The 27,108-nt window shown below is 31.6% G+C and overlaps 6 protein-coding genes across 10 annotated transcripts; 2 read left to right on the forward strand and 4 right to left on the reverse strand.

The window, feature by feature from the left end:
* Positions 1–11: 11 nt before the first annotated feature.
* MED4 (mediator complex subunit 4) lies at positions 12–1,355 on the reverse strand. The gene is made up of 2 exons (XM_047052899.2): positions 978–1,355; positions 12–911 (listed from the first exon to the last, which is right to left on the reverse strand). The coding sequence occupies exons 1-2, from the start codon at positions 1,037–1,039 to the stop codon at positions 149–151; spliced, it is 825 nt and encodes a 274-aa protein (XP_046908855.2). The 5' UTR covers positions 1,040–1,355; the 3' UTR covers positions 12–148.
* Positions 1,356–1,769: 414 nt separating this feature from the next.
* Positions 1,770–4,109, forward strand: LOC124490408 (lysosome-associated membrane glycoprotein 1). 2 transcript variants are annotated; one of them, XM_047052898.2, is made up of 4 exons: positions 1,770–1,913; positions 2,455–2,719; positions 2,782–3,453; positions 3,522–4,109. In XM_047052898.2, the coding sequence occupies exons 2-4, from the start codon at positions 2,677–2,679 to the stop codon at positions 3,659–3,661; spliced, it is 855 nt and encodes a 284-aa protein (XP_046908854.1). In that variant the 5' UTR covers positions 1,770–1,913; positions 2,455–2,676; the 3' UTR covers positions 3,662–4,109. The 2 variants fall into 2 exon arrangements, with proteins under 2 accessions (XP_046908854.1, XP_046908853.1); XM_047052897.2 differs by lacking the exon at positions 1,770–1,913 and adding an exon at positions 1,938–2,140.
* Positions 3,969–8,678, reverse strand: LOC124490406 (serpin B6). Of its 4 annotated transcripts, none has more exons than XM_075730835.1 (3): positions 8,374–8,678; positions 5,250–5,986; positions 3,969–5,192 (listed from the first exon to the last, which is right to left on the reverse strand). In XM_075730835.1, the coding sequence occupies exons 2-3, from the start codon at positions 5,968–5,970 to the stop codon at positions 4,453–4,455; spliced, it is 1,461 nt and encodes a 486-aa protein (XP_075586950.1). In that variant the 5' UTR covers positions 5,971–5,986; positions 8,374–8,678; the 3' UTR covers positions 3,969–4,452. The 4 variants fall into 4 exon arrangements, with proteins under 4 accessions (XP_075586950.1, XP_075586951.1, XP_075586948.1 ...); XM_075730836.1 differs by lacking the exon at positions 8,374–8,678 and adding an exon at positions 6,783–6,856; XM_075730833.1 differs by having other exon boundaries at positions 3,969–5,986; positions 8,374–8,676.
* Positions 6,208–8,455, forward strand: LOC124490405 (uncharacterized). The gene is made up of 4 exons (XM_047052894.2): positions 6,208–6,560; positions 6,618–6,746; positions 6,818–7,474; positions 7,536–8,455. Exons 1-4 carry the CDS (start codon positions 6,352–6,354, stop codon positions 8,326–8,328), a joined length of 1,788 nt encoding a protein of 595 aa, XP_046908850.2. The 5' UTR covers positions 6,208–6,351; the 3' UTR covers positions 8,329–8,455.
* A 560-nt stretch (positions 8,679–9,238) lies between the features above and the next one.
* Positions 9,239–10,724, reverse strand: LOC124490407 (histone-lysine N-methyltransferase SMYD3). Its single transcript, XM_047052896.2, has 2 exons — positions 10,426–10,724; positions 9,239–10,358 (listed from the first exon to the last, which is right to left on the reverse strand). Exons 1-2 carry the CDS (start codon positions 10,539–10,541, stop codon positions 9,377–9,379), a joined length of 1,098 nt encoding a protein of 365 aa, XP_046908852.2. The 5' UTR covers positions 10,542–10,724; the 3' UTR covers positions 9,239–9,376.
* An 18-nt stretch (positions 10,725–10,742) lies between these two features.
* LOC124490401 (uncharacterized) lies at positions 10,743–27,108 on the reverse strand. The gene is made up of 3 exons (XM_047052890.2): positions 24,971–27,108; positions 14,309–14,367; positions 10,743–14,243 (listed from the first exon to the last, which is right to left on the reverse strand). The coding sequence occupies exons 1-3, from the start codon at positions 25,497–25,499 to the stop codon at positions 12,315–12,317; spliced, it is 2,517 nt and encodes an 838-aa protein (XP_046908846.2). The 5' UTR covers positions 25,500–27,108; the 3' UTR covers positions 10,743–12,314.

Genomic DNA, 27,108 nt, shown 5'->3' on the forward strand with positions numbered 1-27,108 from the left:
AAAAGATGTTACAATTAAAAATTGAAAGATTTATTCAATTTATCATCAATTTATTTACAATTCGAAAAAAATTGGAATGAAAAGTAAGATTATGCAAGTGAATGGAAATCTGAATAAAAATTTTTTTGTTGATAACGAATCAATTCATTTATTGACTATCACTCGATGATGTTGATGATGAATCAGTGGACATGACTTCTACTTCATCATTATCTCTTTGTTGTTGTGTTTTAACATCACTATAATCCCCGTATTGACCACCTGAATTAATAGAATTTATATTTGGTTTTGTATCTGTGGCAAATTGTTGTTGTTGTTGTTGTTGATTAGCCCATGAATATGGTGAACTAGAAGCCGACGATGGTCGCATCGGTATCGATTGTGATGATTGTTCTTGTAATTGATTATGATGATATTGTTGTTGTTGTTGTTGCTGCTGCTGTAAAAGACTTGATAGATTAGCATCATTTGAATTGACCAATAGGCCAGATTTCATTTCCAAATCAGTTGGATATGGCCGTCGCGGATCACCAATCTCCCAATTATATGGTGATGCAACCGAATGATCGGCACTAATTTTATGTGCATATTTTATTAGTTCATCAATCGATATTGAATGTGAATCAGCTTTCTTGATTAATGATAATTTCTGTTTAGCCTGATAGATTGCTGTCGACAATATGGATTCAGCTTCTTTGAAACTTTGTTGCAATTTTTGTAATTCATCATCATGATCCTGTACTTCACGACGTAATTGATCAATTTTTGATTGTATCAATTCCTGCTCTTCAGCCGCTTTAATTGCCTGACGTAATTCTTGATCTTTTCGTACTAATAATTCAGCTAATTGTACACGATCAATCAGATTAGATCGAGCAGATTTTGGCAAAAGAAAATGTTCAAACATTTCTCTTTGTGAAAACAAACAAAAAATTAATCAAATGAATGGAGAATGGAAAACGGTGACAGCCACTTACTTGGATATCAATTCGATATCATTGACAATTGTCAATAAACGCTCGCGAGGACAGATGGACATGTTTTTTCGATAAAAATTATTTAAAATTCAAATTTTTCAATTTAAATTTTGAAATAAAACACCTGAGCTTCAGAAAAAATGACAGCACTTTTTGAGAGCCATTAATATAGTACGTATTTGTAATGATAATTTGAATTTTCTGCCAATTCATTAATGATATCAGTAATTATTTGATTGTCAATGATTTTAACATCATCAATGATTGAATGAATGGGGCGTTTCAAGCGTATTCAATTTGTAACAAAACAATTCCATTTTTTCCCCATCATATGGTTTTGTAAAATTTTAATCATCATCTTTCGATCATATGACTATTATCATTAGACTGAATGAATTTGTCATCATCATTATCATCATTTGATAGTATAGTTTAGCACATCCAAAAAAAACCTTTCAAATTGACAAATTGAATTATTTTTTTCAAAAATAACAATATGGTTATCATCATCTACCACAACAATAAACGCATTAATGAATGATGAATGAATGAATTTATAATCAACAAAAATAAAGTAAAAAAAAATTGTGACATCATCATCATCATTGATGGTGGGAGTTGATTCAAATCAAAAAAAAAAAAAATCAAATGACGCGCGTTTAAAAGAAGCAAAAAAAAATCAAAAAACTCGAATTTTCTATCCACACATGCTCTGTTGTATGATAATATAGTGAAAGTTTGATTACAGGTGGCACCACTGCTGTTTCATTTATCTTTGTGTTTCTTCTTTCCAAAGTGGTGTCTTTGTGTGTGTGTGAGACGCATTCATTTTCTTTCAATTCATCATCAGCATCATAATCATTCGATGATCGACAACAACAACAACAACAACGACGAAGGCAAATTTTTTTTTTTTTTTTTTACACTGCTCTCTTGGTAAGTTCGATAATTATTTTCATCATTTTCATTTCCAATCATCATTTGTTCACGTTGACAAAATACATACACACGTAAAGACATTTAATTTCTGTTTTGCATATCGATTATTTCGAATGGATTGATTATATTAAAAATCGACAAAAGCCGATCATATACAATCAATACAAGTTTCATTCATTCGAATTGTGGATTCGATTTTTTTCTTTTTTTTTGGGTAAAATAACGTAAGTTTATTTGCTCTGAATGAATGTCATGACCTGATACTGCTTGGGTTTTTTTTCGTTGTTGCTGGTTTCACCTTTGATCCATAAAGTGTATATACACTCGACTACACATTGTTTATAATGAAAAAACTATTTCAAATTATTGTCATTGATGATTCATTTTTTGCCACTTGATTTCCATTCAAATCTTTCCATTGATTGATTGATTCATCCATCGATTATAATCTGATTCGATCTAATCTAATCTTTGTTTGATGATGATGTTTTTATGACTAAGCATTTTGAACCCAATAATTTTATTTTCTCTTTTTCAGATTTCATTTCATTTTCGAGTTTTTTGATCAACGAACGAACCAATCCAATATTAGCAATTTCAAATCATCGATCAGAGAAATATTGTTCGTGAACGTAGAACGAAGAAAAAAATTTTCCACAAACATTTCTCTCTCGCTTTTGCTCTTATCAAGTGAACATTGATATCTCTTTTTCTGGTTACCTCATAATCGATTTCTTTCAATCATATAATAGTGAGCAAAATGAAAACTTTATTCATCCTTTATATTGTTTTCACGGTCATAGGTAAGTTTAATAACTTTGAATTTTTTTCATTTTTTTAAAAAATCTTTGGTCTTTATGTATAGTATCTTTGTGTCAATGTCAATTATCGGATATTGATTTGACACATAATAATGGCCATCCGGATAATAAAACAACTACAACAACAACAACAACGACTACTACGAAAAAACCGACTACTACTACCACGACCACAACAACGGAGCCACCTAAAACAACAACGCAGAAACCGGAACCACCCGTTATTGCTCCGCCATTGATTGAAGGAAATATTACTAATGGCAAAAATGATATCTGTTTACGTTATCATTTCTCCTTATTAATGCGTCTTGGTTATATGGATAAAAATAATAAGACACAAGTAGAAGATATTTGGTTACCGAAAAGTGCTCTTGTCGATTCAGATCATTGTGGCCGTGATAAATCGGAATCATTTTGGTTTGTATTCGATAATAATTCTACATTGAATTTGACATTTGAACAAAATGAAGCTTCCGTTTATCTTGCTTCCATCTATGCAAGTGTACAATTACCAAAAAGTAATGAAACGGTTAGTGTCAACATTACACAACCGAATCCAAACTTTAACGTGGATAAATCCCATTCATATGTTTGTGCCAATAATGTTACAATCAAATGGGATAATAATGATCATCATACTACATCGGAATTTCTTTTTTCAAATCTTACCATGCAAGCATTCATGAAACCATCACAAAAAGGTTCATTCAGTGAAGGTAAGTTGATTTGATTTTTGATTGATTGTTTGTTTTTTTCTAAATTAATTTCAATTTTAAACCCATAGAACACAATTGCCAGAATGAAATCAATGATGTTGTACCGATTGCTGTTGGTGCTGCACTTACTGTATTGGTTATTATTGTGATGATTGCCTATTTTATTGGACGTCGTGTTAGCCGACGTTTATCTTACCAATCGGTTTAATGTGTGTAGCAGTGATCCATAATAATGAATGGATAAATGGGAAAAACGTTTTTGTTCTCTAAGGATGATTTCTTCATCCTTTACCATTTTGTCCAAACATCAACCAACATTATTCTCTTTCATCATCTTATCGATCTTTAGTTATTTTTATCTTTTTCCATATTATTATCGATTACCTTAAAACATACACCCATATACCTGCTTTAATTTTATCACATAATCATTGTCGTATAAATCAACGTAAAAATTCAGACACACTACATGCTTGGCCTCGATTTTTTCTATATTCATACATGCTACACATCTATTACATGATTCGAAATTCTTTTTTAATCATAATAATCTATTTCAATTAGTCTAATAATTTTTTAATAATGTGAAAAGTAAACAGACAAAAAAACAAACAAAAAACATTGAAAAAAATAAAAAAAAACTGTGATAAAAATGATTTACAAGGGGTCTCACTGAATTTATGATTCTCAATTTGACAGTTTTCATTCATTCAATTTCAATTTATAAAAGTGCTACCATCTTTTAACAGATTTTTTGACAATTTCATATTTTTTTTTGGTGAACATTGTGATGTTTGTTTTTGAAATAAATGAATAATAATGATCATCATCGGATTGTCAACCTCTTTTCTACTTATAGATAGATTTAAACGAAACGTAAAGAAATTGAATAAGTGTGTTTGTTTGTGTTTGTGTGTGGGTGTGTGTCATATTTACAGCGAAATAAATGAGAAAAAACAATGGAATGTTCAGAAATCATGGGAGAGAAAATAAAGAAATTCAAGATGATGATGATGGCCGTCGAACTGTACCAAGGAATAGAATCATATTAGTGGATACATCTCGTATCATATATAAAAATGGACGATTTGCAATAAATTCCGTAGGAAATGCTGGCCTTCCACTACGAGCAAATATCATTGCGGTTGCAGCTGCAGCTTCGGTTCCTTCTTCATTGACGGCGATAAATGATTTATGTACAACCGAATCTAATGCAATCTTATTCAATGAAGATGTTTGATTTGATTTACCGGCAAATATCATGGCCAAATTCGCATAACGTGGATCGAATAATTTTTTTATGCCCAAAGAAAATAATGCACCAGCCAATTCGAATTCTTGTTCAGCATGGAATCGTGGTATCATCAACATAACTTCATCATCATACATTTGATCGAATAATTCTTGAAGTTTTGGTAATGATAAATCCCTAATCAGCGTGTCCAATGATCGTGATTGATCCGGTAACATTATCAACATTGAATAATCAGGATTTGAATATGGAATTTCAACAGCGGTAACACCTAACGATTCGGATAGACCAAACATAATGCTAGCTGAATCCATTGTCATCATATCGACTTCTAAATGCTCGTCGTGGTTAACATAAAATAATTGTCGTTTTGTACGTGATGAATCAAATTGTTGTGCCCAGAATGATTTGAAATAAATGGCATTAACCATCATTATTCTGGTCATTGGTGTTATTGTACCCGGTGCGATTAGATCGTTTATTTTTCCTAAAAATGAAAATAATTTTGATATTTTTTTCAGACGAAAAAATTCCATAGACTTACCTTTAGTTTGATCAGAAACCCAGGAATTTATTTCCTGTACACATTGATCTGGTTGTGATGAGAATGGTTTGATTTCAATTTCATCATGAAAAATTCGTTCAAAACAATCATTCAATGGAATTCGGTCGTCGATATAAAGTTTGTTTGCACTTGATACTAATGTTGATCCTACGCCACTACCGTTGGTTTTATTTTTATTATTGGCAATCATTTTTAAATCTTTCCACCATTTAATACCACGATATGCTAATGCAACCTGTGATTTGGACAATTGATTCAATTTCAAACGGCTACTCAGTTCTTGTTCTGTTTCTCCTTCGGATCCAAGATATGCAATAATCATTGTCGACCAAATTGATGCCGGTGAAAAGATCAGACCTTTTGATGTTTGTTTTGGTTCAAATAGATTCAATGTTTTGAATAAACGAATAGCAAAAAATTTTGCACCATCCAACATTATACGGCTAACATCATCAATATTTGCCATCATCATAAGATCCGTTGTTGTCGTTTTTGTTTGGTTTGTTTGTTGGCCACGAATCAAACAACGGGCAATTTCTTCACCACCAAACATTTTGGTTAGATTCATACCACCAGAATCATCCATCATAGGTGATGACAACACCACACTATTCGGATGACAGGAAACGATGATGATCCAATTTAATGAGCCAAACGTTGAAATTAACAATAGTAAAACGGGATAAATTTTCACAGCCATTTTCAATAATGATGGTCTATGATTTTTAATGAAAACACAAAAAAATGTTTGTTGAAAACAAAATGACAAAAAAATTACTGTGAATGAATCAGCAGAAAAAAAATTGAAAAATAAAAAATGACGTCAAATTAATGTCAACAATTTCATGGTCAATCAATCAATCAATTTTGGAGTTTGTATATAGAAATAAAAGTTAAAATGTCATCATTGTGAAATACATTTCAATTTGCACACAATTCTAATTAACTGTTGATTCAGCCAAGGCTATTGCACAGTACTTTATGAATGATTCTTTCTTTTATTGTCACATGAGTATTCTATTGGAATTCTTTCAACAACAACAACAACAAAAGAATTTCAATAAAAGAAATATAAAACAAAATGTGCCTTAATCATCGTACGGGAATGCGATTGTTTCAGTATTTTCGAAACAATGAAAAATTGAAAAAATTATTTATCAATGAAGATTTGTCATTACTTCATAGTGCTTTCAAACATCAAATAGAATTGGATCGAATTCGCTTCGATAATGATCATCATGATTCATTATTGTTAGAAACATTTTCGAAAAAATTGCTTGATAATTGCAAGTAAGTTTTCTTATTTTTCTTTATAAACTAAATATTTATCGATTCATTATCATGAAGGAAAATATACTCATTATCTGCTGTGATCGCGTTTGCTGCATTAATTATAGCCGGCCCATTAACCTGGACTAGTTCCTTGATCATTTTGTTTGCCATTTCAATTTCAATCACAATTCTATGGCTAAAAAGGTAATATTCGATGATTATAATGAAAACAACACTTACAGTTTATAACCAATATATGATCAACAATGAAATAGAAATCAAACTTGTCAATGTGATGAATCAATAATCAAATTAGCCAAACAAATTGATGATGAACGTCAATTATTGACAAAATTAAAAGAATTGATTGAAGATAATGATTTTGAAGTATTCAATGTTATTACAGCCATATCGAAATTGGCAACAAGTTTCCGGGATATTGGCATCCGTTGTGCCAAGGATTTTCGTCAACAAACATTAGCATTGAAAGAATTATTACCATTGAAAGCTGATATTGATGACAATCTTATTTCATCCATGCCAGATGACCTATATGATTCATATAATAATTGTGATGTGGATAATGTTCGAATAATCAAATCATTACGACAATTGATACGTCTACAGATATCGGAATTTTTCAAACGACTGCTTTTAATTTATGTCCAAAATTATTATGACGTTCCATCGAATTTTCCGGAAAAACTTTCCAATCAGATTATAATCGATACTCTGAACAATATTCTAGGAAAAATGTTGGAAAATTCCAAATGTCGACAACAGGAATTGATGACAATCTTATCATTTTATAAATCATTTTATTTATCATCAAGCTATGATAATGATAATCAAGATAAATTGAAAAATGAAAACAGAATGCTATGGCAAAATTGTCGTAATGTTCGTAAGGCCTTGTATCGATCAATGGCAATGTAAGTTAAAAAGCAATTTTTTTTATTGATTTAATTTTAAAATTTAAAAAAAAAATTTTAGAATCGATGATTGTGAAACAATACTAGATCAATCAAACACCACAGCAATATTGGATCAGAAAATCAAGGAAAATTTAGATTGCAAATTTGAAACAATGATTGAAACAACAACAATGGCCAATGAAATGATTCAGGCTATACGACGATCACTACTACAACACAATCATCGTAAAGCAAATATAACTGATAAATTGGAACTATCTACCATCAATGATGAAATGATCGGTTCGAATGATAATAAACCCGGTACTAGTGGTAGTTTAATCAATGAATGTGAACCACCAAAAGATGAAGTATTCGAAGCATTTATTGAAGATTCTAGATCTAGAAATACTATTTGGGAAAACGATTATGATTACGACGACGATCAAACAGATGTGCAAATGAAAGATGCTGAAAATAATATGTTCTTTGAATTACGAACAGCACTTAAAGATAAACATATTGAACATCGTATGCGTGAAGCACGTGCACAAGGAATTGAATTGGATCGTGAACAAATTGAGAATGAATATCGTCAATCATTGATGGATAATCAAACGATACCAAAACAATTAATGATCAATGATGATAATGATCATCAAATGACAACAGCCTCAGCAATCAATTCTCAATTTCTCGAACAACATGAACAGCAATCAACAACACCATTAATGGGATTGAATTTTCAATTTGATTTCAATTTAGCAATGCGTGATTCGAATCAATTAAAATGGCGTCTAAATCTAAATGATGGTGAAGAAACATTTGGCGATTCTGATCATCATAATGATCATGATGATAATGATGACTAGTCTTTCTTTCTCTCTCTCTTTATGGATATTCTCAACAAAACTTACCTCACACTTTGATGTTATTTTCTTTTTTTTTGTTTCGTTTTTTTGTCAAAGAATTTACGTGAATTAAACTTATGAAAAACACATACAATGAATTTTTTGTTTTCTTCAAAATTGTTGACAATTATGAATTGCAATAACAAGTGTAAAAGAAAGAAATTTCCCGTTTGTTGATCAATTCAGTAGTATTTTCCCATTTGATAGTGGTTATTAACAGTGTACACAGGAACGATAATGCTTGATGGTTGAAATTGTTTTTCTCTTTTTTCCTTTTTCTGTTATTTTTGTTTAGAGATATCATTTACAATGATGATCATCATCAAATCCATTGATTTGCTGTGTGTGTGGGGGGGGAATGAGAAAAGACAACAAAACTCGAAGAAGAAATATACGAACGAAAAACAGAAAAAACCCAATGAAACCTGATTTACTTGTCTTGTCTTAGGGAATCTATGTCTCTTTCTAAATTTTCTTGAAAAGATTTGTGGTGGGAGGAGGTTTTCTGGTTGTGTTTCCCGAGTGATAATCTTTCTCTCGGGTTTTTGTTGTTGTTGTTGTTGTTATCGAGGACTAAATTTTGACTCAGTCACGTCGATAGATAATCTTTAGGAATGATATATGTGAAAAGAGAGAGAAAAAAAATTAGGTGAAAACCAATAGCGAGAGAAAATAAAATATTTCAGCCCTGAAATGAAAAAAATGATAAGATCGATGATCAAATGATGATGGACACTATCATAATAATCACCACAATAGGAATGACCTTATTTTTCACAAAGAAAATAGCAAAATTTTCAGATACAATAAAATGATTCCAAGTTTTTTTTTACTTTTGATCCAAAAATAGCTATGGATTGAATGAGACTTGTTTTTGTTTAGTGTTTTGATATGTTTTATTTCAATTTGAAAATAGAAACAACATCAAATTCCAGGTGACAAGGTTGGAATTGAGTTACCTTTTTGATTTTCATTATTAAAGAAACGACGATAAGAATGCAACAAATGGTTATTGAATATCGTTGATTATTGACACAAATATTTTATAAAGTTCATCATCATAAAGATTTGTACGTTCGATTGCTTGTTTCACTTGTTGGATTTCTTTCGAAATTTCCGCATCAATCTGACCATTATTATCTGGTATTAATTGTAAATGTAATTTTAACATACGTATCATTTGTACGGTTAGATCTGGGTGGCAATCACCATAAATTTTTTCAAACATGGGCATTGTTTTAATACCCATTTCATAGGCTTCGATCCAGTTATTCGTATCGATAGCATCATCCATCTTGGTGATCAGATGGCCAAGTCTCTCATAATCGATCGAATCATTCGATTCACATTGATTACATTTACAGGTGAAATAATATTGTTTAACTAATTTTTTCTGACGAATATTTGTCGATTGTTTCATGTCCACATAATTGATAGTGATCGGCTGGCCAGATTTGATTGTTTTTATAGCACGTATTACAACACGATGACCATTGAATACAGGTGCAGCATTCGGTATGCAGGAATGATCCATTTGGGATTCAGCCAAATAAAGGCCTGATCCAATTTCATTCAATTCACAATTTGTTATCGTAAATGAATTGATACATAGCCGGCAGAAACATTCGAATAATTTATTACGGTTGAGTTGGATTTGATTCAACGATTTAAATCTTGCAAATAATGATTGAAAAACATTGGTTCGAATAGCGTCCATTTCGATTTGTGGACGATGTGTCATTAGATCCGTGAAACATCGACTGGAATCTGGATTATCATCATGAAATTTTCTTCGTTCACATAACGAATCAGGATTGTTTTCGATATACAAATATAGCCGCAATAAAAAACGATCCAAATCTTTTTGGATGATAGGGAAATTTTCTCTAAAAATTCGACATTCCAATTTATGTTTTTTCCAATCTTTTCGTTGACATGTTTTGCTACAATAATACATTTGTTTACATTCATTACATTTTTTCAGTTCGAAACTAGAGAAAAGAATGAAAATTGTTTGGATTGAATCCAGAATACATTCACAACAAAGAAAAAACATACCATTTTGAAAAACAATAATCACAATATTGATTCTTTTGATCTAGATTCAAAACATGTACGAATGGCGTATCCACGTTGATTATATCACCAATTTTATAATCACGATTACTTGTCATTTTCGTTATCAGATGAAAAAAAATTACATTCAAACAATAAAGGGAAAAAATTGAAATTTTGTCTAAAAAGAAATTAAACAGTAAAAGAAACAATCAAAATTCATAATCGATAGTTTCGTTCATCGTTCATTATTTTTTAAATTTACATCATTTAAATCTTTTACATCATTCGAAAAATTGATTTGAATTTGTCAAAAGAAATTTAAATTTTCTTTTCTGTTTATTCATCGTATTCATTTGTTTTTCAATAATAATAACTCAAATTTATAATGATCATATTAAAATATAATTAAATGTGGTATGTCAATTTATATTTGTGGCAATAGTTGAATGTTGTGTTTTATACTTTATTTTTAAATTAAATAAACATCACCGTTTATATATTTTTTGTGTGTGTGTGTGTAAATGTGTTTATATTATAAATAAATTGTGTGAAATGTTTTGCATAAAAAAATATTACAATGATGAATTATATCGAGGGAAAGTGAAATTGAATGGAAACAACAAAAGCAGCACTTGGTTGAATAGAAAAGTAGGTTCTTCCAGGTTTTCAGAATTATGAGAGAAATATTCTTTCTCTCACCGAATTTGATTACATGATCATTTTTCATTCAAACGGGTGATTGGATAGTAGTTATATGTTGAAGATTCATTATTTGAAAGGCAAATGCAAATGTGTTACACAAAATGGGGATAGGCGATTTTATACAACAAAAAAAAATTATTGGAACAGGGAAAAAGTAAAGAAAAAAAAATTTACACAACAAAAATAAAAACAGACAGACAAACAAACACAGAACTACAAAATTAACTTTATGATTTTTGATTATGTGTGTGGATGATGATGAGACAGAAAAAATCAGCTGAATCATCATCAGTATTGATTCGAAAAAAAGTCTTGATGCAAATGTAGATGATGAAGTTGAAAAAAATATGCTCTGCGTGTGTGTGTGTGTATGCTCATCATTTGTATGAAAGGGAAAGTGTGTGTTTGTGGCGAAAAAGAGAAATTAAACAAGAAAAAATATAACAAATTAATCATTAAAATAAAGAAAAAGAAAATGGTCAGTATAATTAACAGAGCGATACGCCCATATATGAATTCGAAGAAGATGTGTGTGGAAAGAAAATGACACAACCACACACACAATCATCACAAATTGTCAAAAAAAAAGTTTTCAAAACACCAAACAATTGTCGAAGGCAAATTTTTGCAAATTTGCCAGTTACACGCGCTTGTCATGTGTGTGTGTTTGCTTGTTGATGTGGATCTCTAATCTCTAATAAAAAATGTAACAAAGGTAGGCATTTGATATACAACAACAACATCATTTGAAAGGTCTTTAAGGTAGGTAGGTAGATTAGGTAAGCTAGGCAAGTAAAAGGCACTTTGGTCAATCAGGCATCTATTGCTTCTTTGTGTGTGTGTGTGTATTTGTTTGGATAAATCTGGATCATTGTGGACAAGGGACAGAAAAAATGGACTTGTATCATATCATTGGAACAGAAAGAGAATTTGTTGTTGTTGTAGAAAAATAATTCAATTGTCTGCGTGTGTGAGTGATAATGAATATGAAAAAGGGAAAAAAGAGAAAAAAGAATGAATTAATAATAATAAAAAATACAAAGAGATCACTTTTGTGTGTTTGAAAAATGGTAAAAAAATAGCGATTTTTTGTGTATGTAGATGTGGTTGATTATTTTTCAATTTTTTTTTGAGCACAACTGATTCGATATTCATTTTCCTGAATTTTGTTTCATTCGATCAAATTTTCAACTTTGCAATACAGGTATCGACGTTGATTGTGGTGACAATAAAAATTGTGGGTCATAAAATGAAAATGATGCTGGTGTAAATGGTGATAATGGTGGAATCGGTATTGTTGGTGTTAATGGTGGTGCTGTAGTTGTTGCTGTTGTCGAGGATGATCCACTATTACCACCACTGTTACCAATTACATTTCCATTGCCAATATTTCCTGTGGTCGAACTACCACCACCACCATTATTATTATTATTATTATTATTATTGGCAATACTACTATTAATATGTGGTGGAAATTGAAACAGATTAGCACCACTTGCATATCTTGGACTTTGTAACAGTAATGGACTTAATGAATTGAAAAATGAATATGTGGAATTAAACAAACCAGGTGTATGTTTAGCCAAAAATGGTGATGTATATGTTACGATTGGTGTCTGTAATGATTGTGCAAACGATAAATTATTACGTGTTGGACTATTTGGTATAGCACATATTGGTGGTGGTTTATGTTTGGATTTTCCACCATTACCACTATTGTTGGTATTACTGCCACCACCATTTGATGATAAATTGGATGCTGATGATGGTGAGTTTGTAATAATAACTTCTTGCTTAATTTTATTCATCAACGTTGTTGTCGATGATGATGATGATGATACATTCGATGGTGACGATGTAATATCATTCAATTTATCATTATTATTACCACTGTTTGCCATTGCCATCGATTCAATCGATGAACATGAACCAGGATTTTTATCTGAATCACGATCCGACAATGATGATGCGGATGATGCAGAAGAATGTGCCGATTGGCTTAGATTTACTGGTGAACAATCATTCGATAGATTTGAATATACATCTGTCAATGATGGCGATGGTGAACGTATCGATAATGGTGATGGCGATGATGCAGATGCAGATGATGAAATGTTCGATGGTGAGGACTGTATTTTTAAATTATAATCATTTGTCATCAATTTAGTTCTTTTATTATTTGCACCACCATTGGTGGATTTTATTATTGATGAACCATTCATATAATTGAAATGACTATTATTACAATTGTCAGAATTTTCTGTCCAACCACCACTTTCAGATGATAGTGATTCATTATTATCGGTTGTTGCTTCATTGTTGTTACGTTTTTTGGATAAATTTTTTCCAGTTTTAAATGAAAGATCTGTAGGTTCCATTGATGGCATATAAATGCTATTATTATTCGGTTCACACATTGTGGTTGTTCCTGGCGTCGAAGCTGACGTCGTTGTGGTTGTTGTTTGTTGACCAAATATTGGAAGATGGTTCAATGGATGATGATGGTGATGTGAATGGTGTGACAATGGATGATGATGATGTGTTGGTAAAACAGGAAAATTGAAAAAATTGGGCTCTTTTTTAATCGATGTCGTTGATGTTGCCGCCGCTGCTGTTGTTGTTGTCGACGATGATGCGGCAGATGATATCGATGTTGCTGTTAATAGTGGTTCAAGTTTGATATCCGGAAATGATTGTGCCAATGTTGGCGATGGTGGAATCGATGATGACGCAACGGCAGCCGCGGCTAAATAACTATATGGATTCAATGGTGATTGTGATAATGTTTTCGACATGGCAGCAGCTTGTGCGGCCTGATTAAATGCAGCCATTTTTGCCGCCGCTGCTGCTGCAGCGTTTGATGCGGCTGCCGCTGCAGCTGTTGCAGCCGTATCCAATTTTTGTGAATCTGGATATGATACAAATTTATATACAAATTTTTGTCCCAAAACTTTTTTGATAATATTCTTGTCATAATAATAACGTAATGCTCGCGACAATTTATCATAATTCATGTTATGCTTATTCTTGCGCAATCCCCATAACCGGGCGACTTCTTCGGCGTTGACCAATTTAAATTCACCATCATTGTTTGTCCATGTTATGATATCTTTATACTGTGTGTAAAATGAAAACAAAAAGTTAAAATTTTCAATGACAAAAAAATTGACCATCCACATACCTCATGATTGAGAAGCAATTCCAATAGGAATTGCCATAATGTTATACTGGTCTCCATTCCTATTGCAAAATGAACGAGAAAAAAAGAACATTTTTTCAATTAGAAAAATTGAAACAAAAACAAAAAAGAATGTACAATTTTCAATCAACCAAACAACAACAACAACACGCACACACAAGCGAGGAATCGGAGAATCCGTAGAGATCAAGTAAAAAAAACAAAAACAAAAAACAATTAAACAAAATCAAAACCAGACTGTACAGAATTTAGAAAAAAAAATCAAAATTGAAAATTCAATCCAAATAGGATTTCAACGTGTTTTTTTTGGTGGTGGTGATGGTGTGGTTGTGGCTAGCCTTCTCTTTCTCTTTATCCACAACATACACACAAACATCATTTCTAAATAGGGAAAATACACACAACACACACACATAACTTGTCTTTTTTTTTCTTACCATTCCATCGAATGATTCAACATCAATATATATCCATCTTAAGCACATAACTAACTTATGAAAAACAACAACAAGAACTGCATCATACAAGCTAAAAACACAAACACACACACATCCTACGATCATCATCATAGAAATATCACTTTTTGTTTTGTTTTTTGGCGCCTCAAACAGGAAAGAACCTTCGGAATAGAATGATGAAGAAAAACAACAACAAGCTATTCTTTAAATGAATGAATGAATGGAATCTAATCAACAAACAAAACAAGTGATTAACATCGAAAAAATGTGTGGTAAAGAATCAATCACAATTAACCTATAATAATAATAATAATTTAATTTGTATAAATAGAATTTTTTTCTTGAAAAAAATGACTGATTTCCATGATGATTCATGATGATTCTTGTCATAGGCCAATACAATAAAAGTCAGTCACCAAAACACCAAAACAAAAACAAAGAAAATCTTTTGTATTACACACACACAAACACAAAAAATGATAATCTTCTTTTATTATTATCGTCTAGTCTGGTGTGATGAAAAATTTTTTAATGACAAAAATATGAAATCTTTTTGTTTTCCTCCAGAACAACAATTTAAATCATACGCACACTAAAAAAACAAACCGGAACTAAATCATGATGCTGGTGATTAAACATATTCGATAATTATTCAATCATCATTCTTGTCATTATCAATATATATTGGGACAACAAATCAAATTAATCAATCATTCAATGAAATGGTAATCAGAGAAACCAGAAATCATCATCTTCCTATTTTTTCTGGTTTGCAAACAAAAAAATGTCGACGTGTGTGTGTGTATGTTTGTCTATGTCTTTTTTTTCCAATTCAGGCTGGTTTTTTGTTATCTTAGGTTTTGTGTGTGTGTCTGTGTTACATATTTACACACCAAACACACAAAAAAGGAAGAGAAAATATTAAAAAAAAAAACAGAAAAAAATAGACACGCAGGCTACAAAATCCAATATTTGGCTTTAAACAACACACCATCCTATTATGATGATGATTCTATAATAAAATCCTAATCTTAATCAATCCGACCACAACAACGATAACGACACACAAGAGAAGAAATCGCGACCAAACCCGAAAACCCAGCCAACCAAAAAAAGAAAAATTGAATTTTATCATCAATCTCTCTTTCTCTCTCTGTTCCCTCTCACTACATATCCAATTATCATCACCCATTATCCAATGGGTGATGACAAAGATGATTTCAATCTCTTTCACTCAATCATATTGAAAGCCCCCAACAACGACCAGCTAACATCGAAACCCACAAATATTCCACACAAGCAGAACAAAACAAAGCAAAATCAAAACGACAGAGGTAATAAATGATGAATAAAAATCAAATCCAATCGACAAAAAACAAGGGAAAAAAGAAAGTTTGGTTAACATACAATACATTGAATCAACGGAACTTGTTGCTTATTGTGTTGTGGTCAACATACACTAGATGATGACAAGAAAAAATCTCTCTGAAGAAAAAAAAACGGAAAAAACACTAGAAAAAAAAACATATTGGAACAATGCAATTCTCATCACCAAATGTTTTTCATCATCATCATTATTATCATGTCCGTGGTAACTATCAGTGAGAGGGAGAGAGAGAACAAAAAGAAAGTACGATCTATACCGACGATTACAGAAAAAAGACAAAAAAATTGCCATCCATTCAGATCATGGTTAATGATGATTTTGATGACTAATCCCTCAATTTTGATCAATTTTAATTGGTTATCCGTCATCAATCAATCAACAGGAACTAAGAACTAAATTTAATTTAATTTTTTTCAATCCAAAAAAATATGAACCGGATCCTAGGTGAGGTTGGTGTATTAATAAAAAAAAATCATGAAATTGACAACAACTAGATGGCGCAACAATTAACGATACACACACAAGATGACCAAATGATTTATTCGAAAAAAAAAACTAAAAAACAAACACAATTGTCAATTTGAACAAGAACAAAATCCATACTCCTCTCTCTCTCTCTCTCTCAACAATCGAAACATCGTCGAAATCTGATCCATCAAGCGCACTAAATTTTAATATATCATCATATCATATCGCACGCATACACATGTATCGAGATTCATCATATCATCATCATCACTAATCGAAAAAAATCCAAAAAAACAAGTCAATAATTTTCGTTCGATTATTCCAAAAATATCTTTTTACACACACACACACAAAACACAGCATCGATTTGTACTAAGCCAATGGGTTGGTTCTTTATCAAAATGACAAAAAAATCAAACCAAAATGATAAAGAGAAAGAAAAAATGTAAATAATTCACACGCTAATACTAATTTGATATACCCTCAATTTAACAACAAAAAAAAACAGAAACCAGAAAAAAATTTGGAATTCAATGATGATGCCAAAAACATCGTCATCATCAATAGATCCTGACATTTGATGATTTCAGATTAATCAATCAATCGAACATAAAAAAAAGGAGAGAGAAAAAAACATTTTATCGTCAAAAATCTGTCATAATTTTCAATTACACACACACACATTGAAAAAGACAAAAAACAATGTAATGTAGAAGCTGATGAATTGATTTAATCCAAACAATACGACAAATTATTCAAAGAATTATTATTGGAGAAACACACAAGTAATTGGTTATTGATTAATCACATGCTTCAATATAGTGTGCATATGTCATGTATGTGTCGTAGTAATTGTGATAATCACTCAAATTGAAATTAAATGATAAAAAACAAACGACAAAGACGACACACATACATTGTGTGTAAAGAATGAATGAAATGGATGGATGGGTGAGCAGAATTTTCGGTGCAAAATTGTAATTAAAAAAAAAACAAAAACAAAAAGAATTTTCAATTGAGATCAACAATGACAATGCTGATTTTCTTTTTTCAAGCATAGAAAATTGAACAACTTGGGGTTTGTTCAACAAGGGGTGAAAGAAATCGAACATCATCATCATCGAATCGATAGATTGAAATTCGATTTCAAGTTTAACCAAATGAATTTTTTTTTTTGAAATTCGAGCCACAACAACGACAAGCAAAAGGGACATTCACACATACAGAGACAAAACAGAAAAAAATAGACAAAATTTTTAGAAACAAAACACACCAGAATAACATATACAGTTGATGCTATTACTACGACGTCCAAAGAAAATCCTGAAATTCACAGTGAACCAAAGGAAATTTTGCTAGTTATTGTTGTTGTTTTCAATTAAAACATTATACACACAGGTGGATAAAACACACACACACACAACAGAATCGAATGAAACAAAAATAACATCACAGTCACACACACACAGATTGAACAAATGGACTTTTTTCAAGCAAAAGAATAATTTACCAAATTCTGGTCAATGATATTTCCTTTTCGGTTTTTTTCGATTGAATGATGATGATGTTTATTTATCAAAAAAATTAGGTGGTTGTCGATTCAGGTAGATACACAAACAATCAATGATGATTCAATCGTTTTCATTGTTAAAAAAAACATGAATTACATTTTTTTACCGTATAAATTAAATATAATGTGTGTGTGTAGTATGCGCACAGAACAAAGTACAAAATGAAAATGCAGTGTGTGTCTTTTGTGTATTGTATCCATATACAACTTTCTCATACATCAACCAAAAAAAAATAATCGACCAACAAAACAACATGCATGTAGTGAGTGCATGAATTTCATTTCACATTCACAACACACATAAAATCGAAAAAAATGTTTGTTTTTTTTCTCAAGTTAGCTTTTGGTGTTCACACAAGTGTTGCTGCTACTTGAATGGTGGTGGTAATGGTGGCGGGGTCAATACCGAAAGAAAAAACGAAGAAAGAAGCATTAAGAAGTAGAAGTAAAATAAATTGGAAGCAGTAATTATGTAAAGTTAATAATTGAAAGGGGTAGTATAGTAGTGGTATATCACAAAACTATCACATGACGTCAATTATCTCATCATTCATATTGAACGTCTTCTTCTACCTCCTCCTCAGTCATTCAAATACAAGTAGTAGTAGTAGCATTGAATAACCAGACAGTGAGACACACAAAGAGGGTGAGAGGATGAAGCCGGTTCATTTTCTTTACCATTTTTTCCCCTCATTCACTATTCTTCTTCTTTGGTCATCAATTCTTCTGGGTCCAATAACAACAACTGTCCCTTTTTCATGAAAAAAATGCTTCAATGTCTGTGTTCGTGTGTGTTGCGTTTACAGTACAACTACACTTGGTTAGTGTGTGTGTGTGTATGTTCCAAGGCCGTATTGATGAGAATTATATATTTTTCTCATTCATTTTCATTGTCATTGTCAATGATGATCATCAAATGAATTCTTCAAATTGCGTTTGCGTTCACTTATTGGGAGATGTCGTCATCATCATCATCATCATCGTTATCCACAGAAAAGCAACAAATCGGTTAACAACAAAAAGAATCAGATCTTTTTCAGCCGTTCGATGAAAAAAAAATTTTTTAACCAGAAAAAGCTAGTTATCTTTGTTTTCAATATGTACACAAAAATGCATAAATCGATAATGGATGGACTAGAGAAAAAACAATTTAACCGAAAAAAATCCATGATTTCTGTGTGTGTGTGTGCGTGTGAGGATATACTGTATAAATATCGACGACCAACAATTACACAGGACAGGTAAATCGAATTCAAGCAAGCCAAAAAAAAACTAAGACGATCGATGATATGATTCGAACGTGAAAAGTGAAATACAGAAAAAAAGTTCAAGTTTACAATAAAAACGAAAAACAAGAATGGTATGGCCCGAGGGATAGACCAATGAAAAAAAAACGAAATAAAATGAAGGACGAAGGCCATCACCGTCACAACAACACATCATTTTGAATCGCGAAAGGTTAGGGAAAAAATCTTGAATTACAACCTGGTTTGTTTGTTTGAAATGTAAAGCTGCAGCAGCCATGGCCATGGGAATCCAAAATTAAAAAAAAATAAAGAAACTTACCTTTCACACACATGCACACAAAAAGGTCAGGTGCATATACAAGTGTATGTAGTATCTATCAGGAGTTCTAGAATGCCCAGCGGGCAGCATTTTTTTTTTTTTTTTTTTTTGATTCAAGATTTTTAATGATTGAATCTTGTTGTAGTTGTTCACCTGTATTTGTGTGTGCGTGAGTGTAAATATACAGTAGGTTGAAAGCGAAAAAAGAAACCAATTTACCTTGATCTGTTTTTTTTTTTTTTTTGAAAAAAAATTGGCCAGGTATTCTCCACACACACACACACACATGCACAAAATGAACGAAAGAAGGAAGAACGTAATCGATTCGAATTTTTTCGAAATTGATTGAAAAATATTATTATGTAAAAAAAAGATAAACAAAACCGAACCAACTAATAAACATCACATGGCATAATTAATACACAACCATCATCATTAGAGAGAAAAAAAAACAGAAAACCGCTGCCAGTCCTTAATAAAATTTATCAATGCAATAGCACGAATCATCATCATCAGAATTATTAAAAAAAAGAGCTTTCAATGTTGATGAAACGAAAAAAATTACCGGTGTCACTCCCCACATTTCTGCACATCCCATTCATCATTATGATCAAAAACAACGAAAACAAAAACAACCAATACCAACAACAGAAACAGAATCTATCCATCTATTTATATAAATTGATTCTATCTATAAATAGAAAATTTCCAAAAAAAAATTATAAAAATCGCAATTATTGTTGCCGATCAACAACAACAACAACAACAACTGAATGAAGAGGATCAAGAGATCCAATGAGAAGAAAAAAATATAATTAATTAAAAATTGAATGTGAACAACCAAAACGGCCAAGACAAACAAGAAAAAAACGATAATGATGATCAACAACAAAAACAACATTGGAATCATTTCTTTCTCTTCTCTCCCAAATGTACTCATTGTATGTTAATGGAATGAATGAAAAATACACCCACACACACACAACGCACAACACCCACCCACATTTAAAATGATAAATTTATCGAAAATTGACTGTGTTTGGTTATCTTGTGATATGATGAAGCAATACAAAGTGTTTTATCATTTTTCTGCGTACAACTCTTTGATTACCAGAAAAAAATGATTGGCATCCATGCATGCATTGAAAAAAATGACCAATCAGGCTAATCATACAGTTATTAACACTTTTTTGTCATTTCAAATCCGAAAAAATCTAAAATTCGCCATCGACATACTTAATATATATGGATATTAACGAAAAAAAGAAAAAAAAACATTTAATCGTCAACATCCTGATCATTGAGTGAGACACGCGAGGGGGGGATTTTCATGCGTAGGTGGGATATAACGACAAAATGGTTGGGCCAAAAAATTTAATAATAACAAAACGACTATAACGTCATAACAATAAACAAGAAAATGAGGAACAACGACAACAATGATCACATACAAAACGGAAGCGGAAATGGCAGAGAGAGAGAGAAAAAAAACATCAAGAAATTCAATAACAACAACAATATATTACCATTTAAATAGCTGAAACCATTTTATTACATACATCAACAAATGAAAGGCAAAAAAAAAATCAAACGTATCGAACCAACACATACACACAAATTAATGGTATGATTCATTTTGAAAAATGTGGTATATCCTCTGTGTGTGATCTACATTGATTCTCCACATTCTCTATAGAGGATGATGATGAAAATTCTGGTCAATTTTGATTTTTCCATTGTCTGTGTGTGTGTGTGTGTAATATTTACTGAAAAAAGAGATAAATATCACTGGTGGAGAAAAGGAAAAGGGGACAAAATTCAAAGGAATATTTACAATGAAAGGGAAAAAACTTGGACAAAACAGGAAGATGGGATGATTTTCAATAACAAATGGTCATTACCACCAGAAACGCCTCGTAAACATTGTCACATAAACAGACCCAGAGTGTGTGTTATCAAACAATTCACACACAAGGTAAAACGAAAAAAAAGTCCAAAAGGCAAAGAGAAACATTTATTCAAGGACACAAGGTGTTCCAGAAACCTACATACACAAATGGTAGTTCAAATGAATGAAAAAAAAAGAAAACGAAAAGGAAAGGAAAAGAAAAAAGAAAATTTCCTTTCCTTTTTGAATTTTCTTTTTTCATCCATAATCACACACACACACACATCAAGGTCAAGTAATTTTATTCATTTTCATCATCACCATCATCATGATTGGATACAAAGAGAAACATTGACCTTGTCTTCTTCTTCATAATCATCTTGATCAATTATGAAAAATAAGGAAAAAACGAAATTTGAAATCTGAAATCGATTGAGATCCAAAAACCAATTGTCCGATGGATGTGTGTGTGTGTGTATGATCCAACAACAAAAAATGAGAAAAATACGGAAAACACAAAAAAACAGACACAGTGAGATTGAGAGAAAAACCTGTGTGTGGATGTATTGCATTTCTCTCTCGGTCTTTATCTCACTCTCTAGATTTATGTTTCTTGTTCGGGATCAATCAACAACAAACAACAACAACAACAAGTTCCGACACATACAATCAACATTGACATAGAAACCTGAAACACACACACACACACACAAAGGGAAAAAAGAAAGTAAATCAAGGCCAGGTGAGATGATTATAAATAATGATGAGAAAGAAAAAAAAAAGTTTTTGAATTTTTTGAAAAAACTAGCTCCAAGTTCATCAGGTGTGTGTGTGTGATATGTTAGACCATGGATTTTTGTTTTGTTTCGCTTTTGATCCATCGTAGATACAAACAATGCACAGATGAAAATGGCTTGTTCGTGTTTTTGATCATTTTTTTCTTCTTCAAATGATCAGACAAACAGACTACTACATTAAATATATGGACATTGATATTCTGAAAAAATTATCTCGTTTTTTCCTCCATTTCTCCAATCTGGGTGTGTGTTGTTGTCGATCATCATCATCAAACACGATTCTAATGATGATGATCGACAACAACAACAACAACAATAACAAAGTTCAAAGGTAAAAATCTAAAATGAGAAAAAGTAAAAACATTCAGTCATCCTTAGAGAGTAAGAGAGCGAGAAAGATTAGATTAAGGTCAACACACACACATCAGCCACTACTATAATCATAATACAAAACACTTGTCGCAACACACACACAAACAGGACAGAATGATTATATAACCTATGAATGATGATGTTTAGGATGATTCCATCATCATCATCATCGTGATGATGACGATCCTAAAAAAGCTGGTTTTTCATTTTCCGTCTCTTAAAAGTTCATTTTTTTCTCATTTGAAAACTTGCTTTTCCTTTCGTTATAAAGACAGCGAAACGATAGTGAAAATCGATCAAAAAACAACAACATATAATAATGGGATGCATCTGCATCTGTCTGTCTGTCGAAGTCATCCACAATCAAAATGATGATGATGATGAAAAAAAGAGTGGTATTTTGATTGCTGAATGTTTGTTGTGTCGTGGTCGTTTTTGATTTCGATTTCAATGATAATAATAATGCCCTTGACCTATGTATTTATATATAAATGTGCGTGTGTTGTATCATATTTGGCAAAAAATAAATGGACACACACACACTCACAAACACAGGATGGACATTCAATGTTGTTGTTTGAAGATGGATGAAATAAATAAACAACAACAGCGAAAAATTGAATTAAATTATCATAATCCTCCTGATAATAAATCTATCAATGTGATCTAATCGATTACAATAATCATTGGAAATGAAATTCTAAAAATAAATGTAAATCTTGGCAAAAAAATCAATTAATTAGCAAAACATTTACATCGAAATGATGCAATAAACGAATTGAAATTGAAAGAAATACCCGTTTATTTCAAATCATTAAATCAACGAGAGGATTATTGGCAAAAGAAAAATTAGGGAAAAAATGGCGCCCAAATCCTTTTCACTATGTCTGTCTTTATATAATGATTATGACCGAGTTTTTTTTTCTCTTCTCAAGATGTCATCGTGTGTTTTTTCTTTCATTGTTTTCATAGTTGAACTTGACTTTCAAAAAAAAAATCCTTTTATTTTCTTCTTCTTTTTCAAATCACGATGGAACAATCGACAAAACATTGACATTGTCCAATGGAATGATGTTTTTGGAACACACACACACGAATGGGAAGGCACATAGCTACCTGTATTCCATAATCATGATAAAAACATGACAATGACACACGCAGACAGAAGCAAAAAAAAAACCACCACCAATGTGTTAATATTGCATCGTCAACATAACGTTATTATTGCAATTTTCAACTGCAATATCACACATGCATCACAAAGAGAAAAAAAATGAAATCCAAGAAAACTAATAACATATAAAAGAAGGAAAAGGAAAAGTATGTGCGTGTGTGTGTGTGCTTGACTTGGACCATTTTTTTACTTTTTTTTAAGGCGTTTTCAGTTTCAGTTTTCATGCCATTTCTTCCGAATACAAAAAGTTAGAGAGTGTGAGACAAGAAAATTATTCCATGATCAAGAAAACAATTGAAACGATGGAACAAAAAGTGGTTGAGATGATAATAATCAATATGCCATTGTTTTAGGCCACCAAACAACTAAAACACGTGTAACACGTGCCAAATAAAATTATTTATGCCCTGGATTAGTGTGTGTGTGTGTTAGCTGGAAGAAAAAACAGACAGGAGATAGGCATCGTGATAATGATCATGATGATGATGATGATACAAAATGACCGAGTCTGATTGCGTCAACAAAAAAAAAAATCTCATCACCATCACCATATCTTATCTGTAAATTATGAACAAAAAACAATGGTCAAATTATAATCATCCTAATAATGATCATGATGATGATGATGATGATGATAATGATCAAGGTGAAAACAACGACACTACACACTTGAAAACAATTATCATCATCTGAAAATCCTGAATGATGAAACAAACAAACGAAAGATTTATGAACAAATCTTGTTGGGCCATTCAAATTCTAATTAGATTCGTGTATCATCCATATATAATACTGTAATTTGAATGACAACAATAACCAAATGGGACACGCATTCATTAATTTACAATCGAAAAGACAAAAAGTTTCAAAGTAATTTGAAACTAATTGGACATAATTAATGAATGCGGGTGTGAGTGTCGGATGATAATTATCTGGTGGAATCTACTTTTTGTCCAACACTTACTTGTATGATGATGATGGTGACCATTGCCATAATGGCCATATAAATTATGATGTATCGATGATGTTAGATTCGAACCAATTATTGATGATGATGATGAAGATGATGGTATTGGTGTTGAATGGTGAGTATGCTGATGATGGTGGTGGTGAATTGATGGTGAGCCATCATCGTTATCATTTATCGATGATGATGATGGTGGCGATGATGTGGATGATGGTGGCGATGGTGATGATCCATTTGATGATATGATTTGTTGTTGTTGTTGTTGTTGCTGATGTTGAATAACAGCCATTGCTGTTGATAAATCAAATTTAAATGATGATGATGATGATGACAATTTCATGGCGGCTTCAGCCAATAATTCTGTTGATGATGATGATGATGAGGATTCATGATGATTCTGTTGGGGATCAAGTGATAATGATTGTTGTAAATAATGTTTACGATAATACTCTGATGATGAATGTAAAAATTGTTTCAATAAAAATGGATGCAATTGTGCATACGGAAGTAATTGTGGCGAAAACATTTTCGAAAAAAGAATCGATTATTGTATCTTGTTCATAGATGATGTAGCTGACGATTCAAACATTCGAATTTGTTCGATTTCATCGAAACGAAATTCAAGATCAATGTCAATGTCAATTGATGATGATTGGCATTGAATTTCACATTTGATTTGGAGATTTCATGATTAATTATAAAAAAATGTTCCGTTTTTTGTTGCAATCATTCTTTCTTGCACAAAATGTGTGATGTTATATTGCTGCTATGTGGATCAATCCATCACAGATCGATTAATTATCATCATCATCATCATCATCATCACTGTCGTCGTCATTATTATTGACATTGAAGATTGAGAGAAAAAAATGTGAAATTTCTCGACACTTAGTGAACACAGAAAAACCTGATCTTATCCACATGAAAATCAGAAATCACAATTCAAATGTTGAAAAACAGAAGATCCAGTCACTCAGCCAGAATCAGTAAGTAGCACAAAATAAAACCAACAACAACAAAAAATGAATTCATTTCTGGTGTTAATCATTTTTTACACCAAAAAAAACAAAAAAAAAAACAAATTCATCATCCACACAGACACATTGACACTATGATTTCAAATGATCAGATCATCATCATCATTCACGGATTGGAGCGAAAAACGAAAAAATCAAGAAATCCAATGATCCGACAGTCTGTCGTTTGTCGTTTCTTGTTCTGTATAACTGTTGTGTTTAAATCCATTTGAAAAATATTTCATTTCAACAACAACAAAATCTCATGGACACGAACTTGACCACGAAATCTTTTTCATGATGATGATGAAAAAAGCAGAAGAAATGTAGAACACAAGTAAACAAACATGTAAGCGAAACTTGAATGATAATGATGATGATGAGAGAAAGAAATTGAATGAGAGAAATGAATGGAAGATGATGGAACAGCACCATAAAAAAAGAGAGAGACAAAGGTTCCAAATAAATGATGATGATGGATCCTGTTGAGATCACACACACACACACACACACACACACACATCAATCTTAGGTCATCATCATACAAATAAATAATTTGCCAATGAACTTGACTTTCGAATCATTGAATGAATGAATGAATGAATGGGATGATTCCATTTGGATCGACCTAAATCGTGTCTGTGTCTCTGTCAACAGTTAATGGATCAAAGTTATTTGATGAAATTGAGAGAGAGAAAGGAAAGGCTTGTCTCTTGTTTGATTGTTGCTGGAACGCAGGTTGATGAAGATGATCAAAAAAAAAATGTTCATTGTACCACCAAACCAGGATTTTTAGAGATTTGAGAAAACACAAAACACACACACTCAAACACAAAATGAATGAATGAAAACAGAAAATTCAGAAATGAAATTCAGAGCAAAAAAAAAATTTTTTTCCTCGTTTCATTTTCTTATTGCTGCTGTTTCTTGTTTTTTCGGTTGTTGACAATTGGAAACAAAAAAAAAATCATTAGCCACAACAACGACAGAGACAATGTTGTAGTTGTCGTTGTTGGAAAGAGAAAATGTTTGAAAGTTGAGCCAAAAAAAAGAGAGAAGAATAATCATATCGTCATCGTCATTCGATTTGTTCGATTAATGAATCACAACAATTTTTTG

This window comes from Dermatophagoides farinae, chromosome 4, assembly GCF_024713945.1.
Source record: "Dermatophagoides farinae isolate YC_2012a chromosome 4, ASM2471394v1, whole genome shotgun sequence".
Classification (NCBI taxonomy): Eukaryota; Metazoa; Arthropoda; class Arachnida; order Sarcoptiformes; family Pyroglyphidae; genus Dermatophagoides; species Dermatophagoides farinae.

Bases quoted from the DNA above. Each gene is read 5' to 3' on its own strand.
- LOC124490408 (XM_047052898.2), top strand. From the start codon at position 2,677: ATGAAAACTTTATTCATCCTTTATATTGTTTTCACGGTCATAG. The intron at 2,720-2,781 runs GTAAGTTTAATA...CTTTATGTATAG, and splicing joins TATTGTTTTCACGGTCATAG to TATCTTTGTGTCAATGTCAA. The intron at 3,454-3,521 runs GTAAGTTGATTT...TTAAACCCATAG, and splicing joins AAAAGGTTCATTCAGTGAAG to AACACAATTGCCAGAATGAA.
- MED4 (XM_047052899.2), bottom strand. From the start codon at position 1,039: ATGTCCATCTGTCCTCGCGAGCGTTTATTGACAATTGTCAATGATATC. The intron at 912-977 runs GTAAGTGGCTGT...GTTTTCACAAAG, and splicing joins GATATCGAATTGATATCCAA to AGAAATGTTTGAACATTTTC.
- LOC124490401 (XM_047052890.2), bottom strand. From the start codon at position 25,499: ATGTTTTCGCCACAATTACTTCCGTATGCACAATTGCATCCATTTTTA. The intron at 14,368-24,970 runs GTAAGTGTTGGA...ATTTTGCAATAG, and splicing joins TCACCATCATCATCATACAA to GAATGGAGACCAGTATAACA. The intron at 14,244-14,308 runs GTATGTGGATGG...TTTTACACACAG, and splicing joins AATTGCTTCTCAATCATGAG to TATAAAGATATCATAACATG.
- LOC124490407 (XM_047052896.2), bottom strand. From the start codon at position 10,541: ATGACAAGTAATCGTGATTATAAAATTGGTGATATAATCAACGTGGAT. The intron at 10,359-10,425 runs GTATGTTTTTTC...TCTTTTCTCTAG, and splicing joins GATTATTGTTTTTCAAAATG to TTTCGAACTGAAAAAATGTA.
- LOC124490405 (XM_047052894.2), top strand. From the start codon at position 6,352: ATGTGCCTTAATCATCGTACGGGAATGCGATTGTTTCAGTATTTTCGA. The intron at 6,561-6,617 runs GTAAGTTTTCTT...ATTATCATGAAG, and splicing joins AAATTGCTTGATAATTGCAA to GAAAATATACTCATTATCTG. The intron at 7,475-7,535 runs GTAAGTTAAAAA...AAAAAATTTTAG, and splicing joins TTGTATCGATCAATGGCAAT to AATCGATGATTGTGAAACAA.
- LOC124490406 (XM_075730833.1), bottom strand. From the start codon at position 5,970: ATGGCTGTGAAAATTTATCCCGTTTTACTATTGTTAATTTCAACGTTT.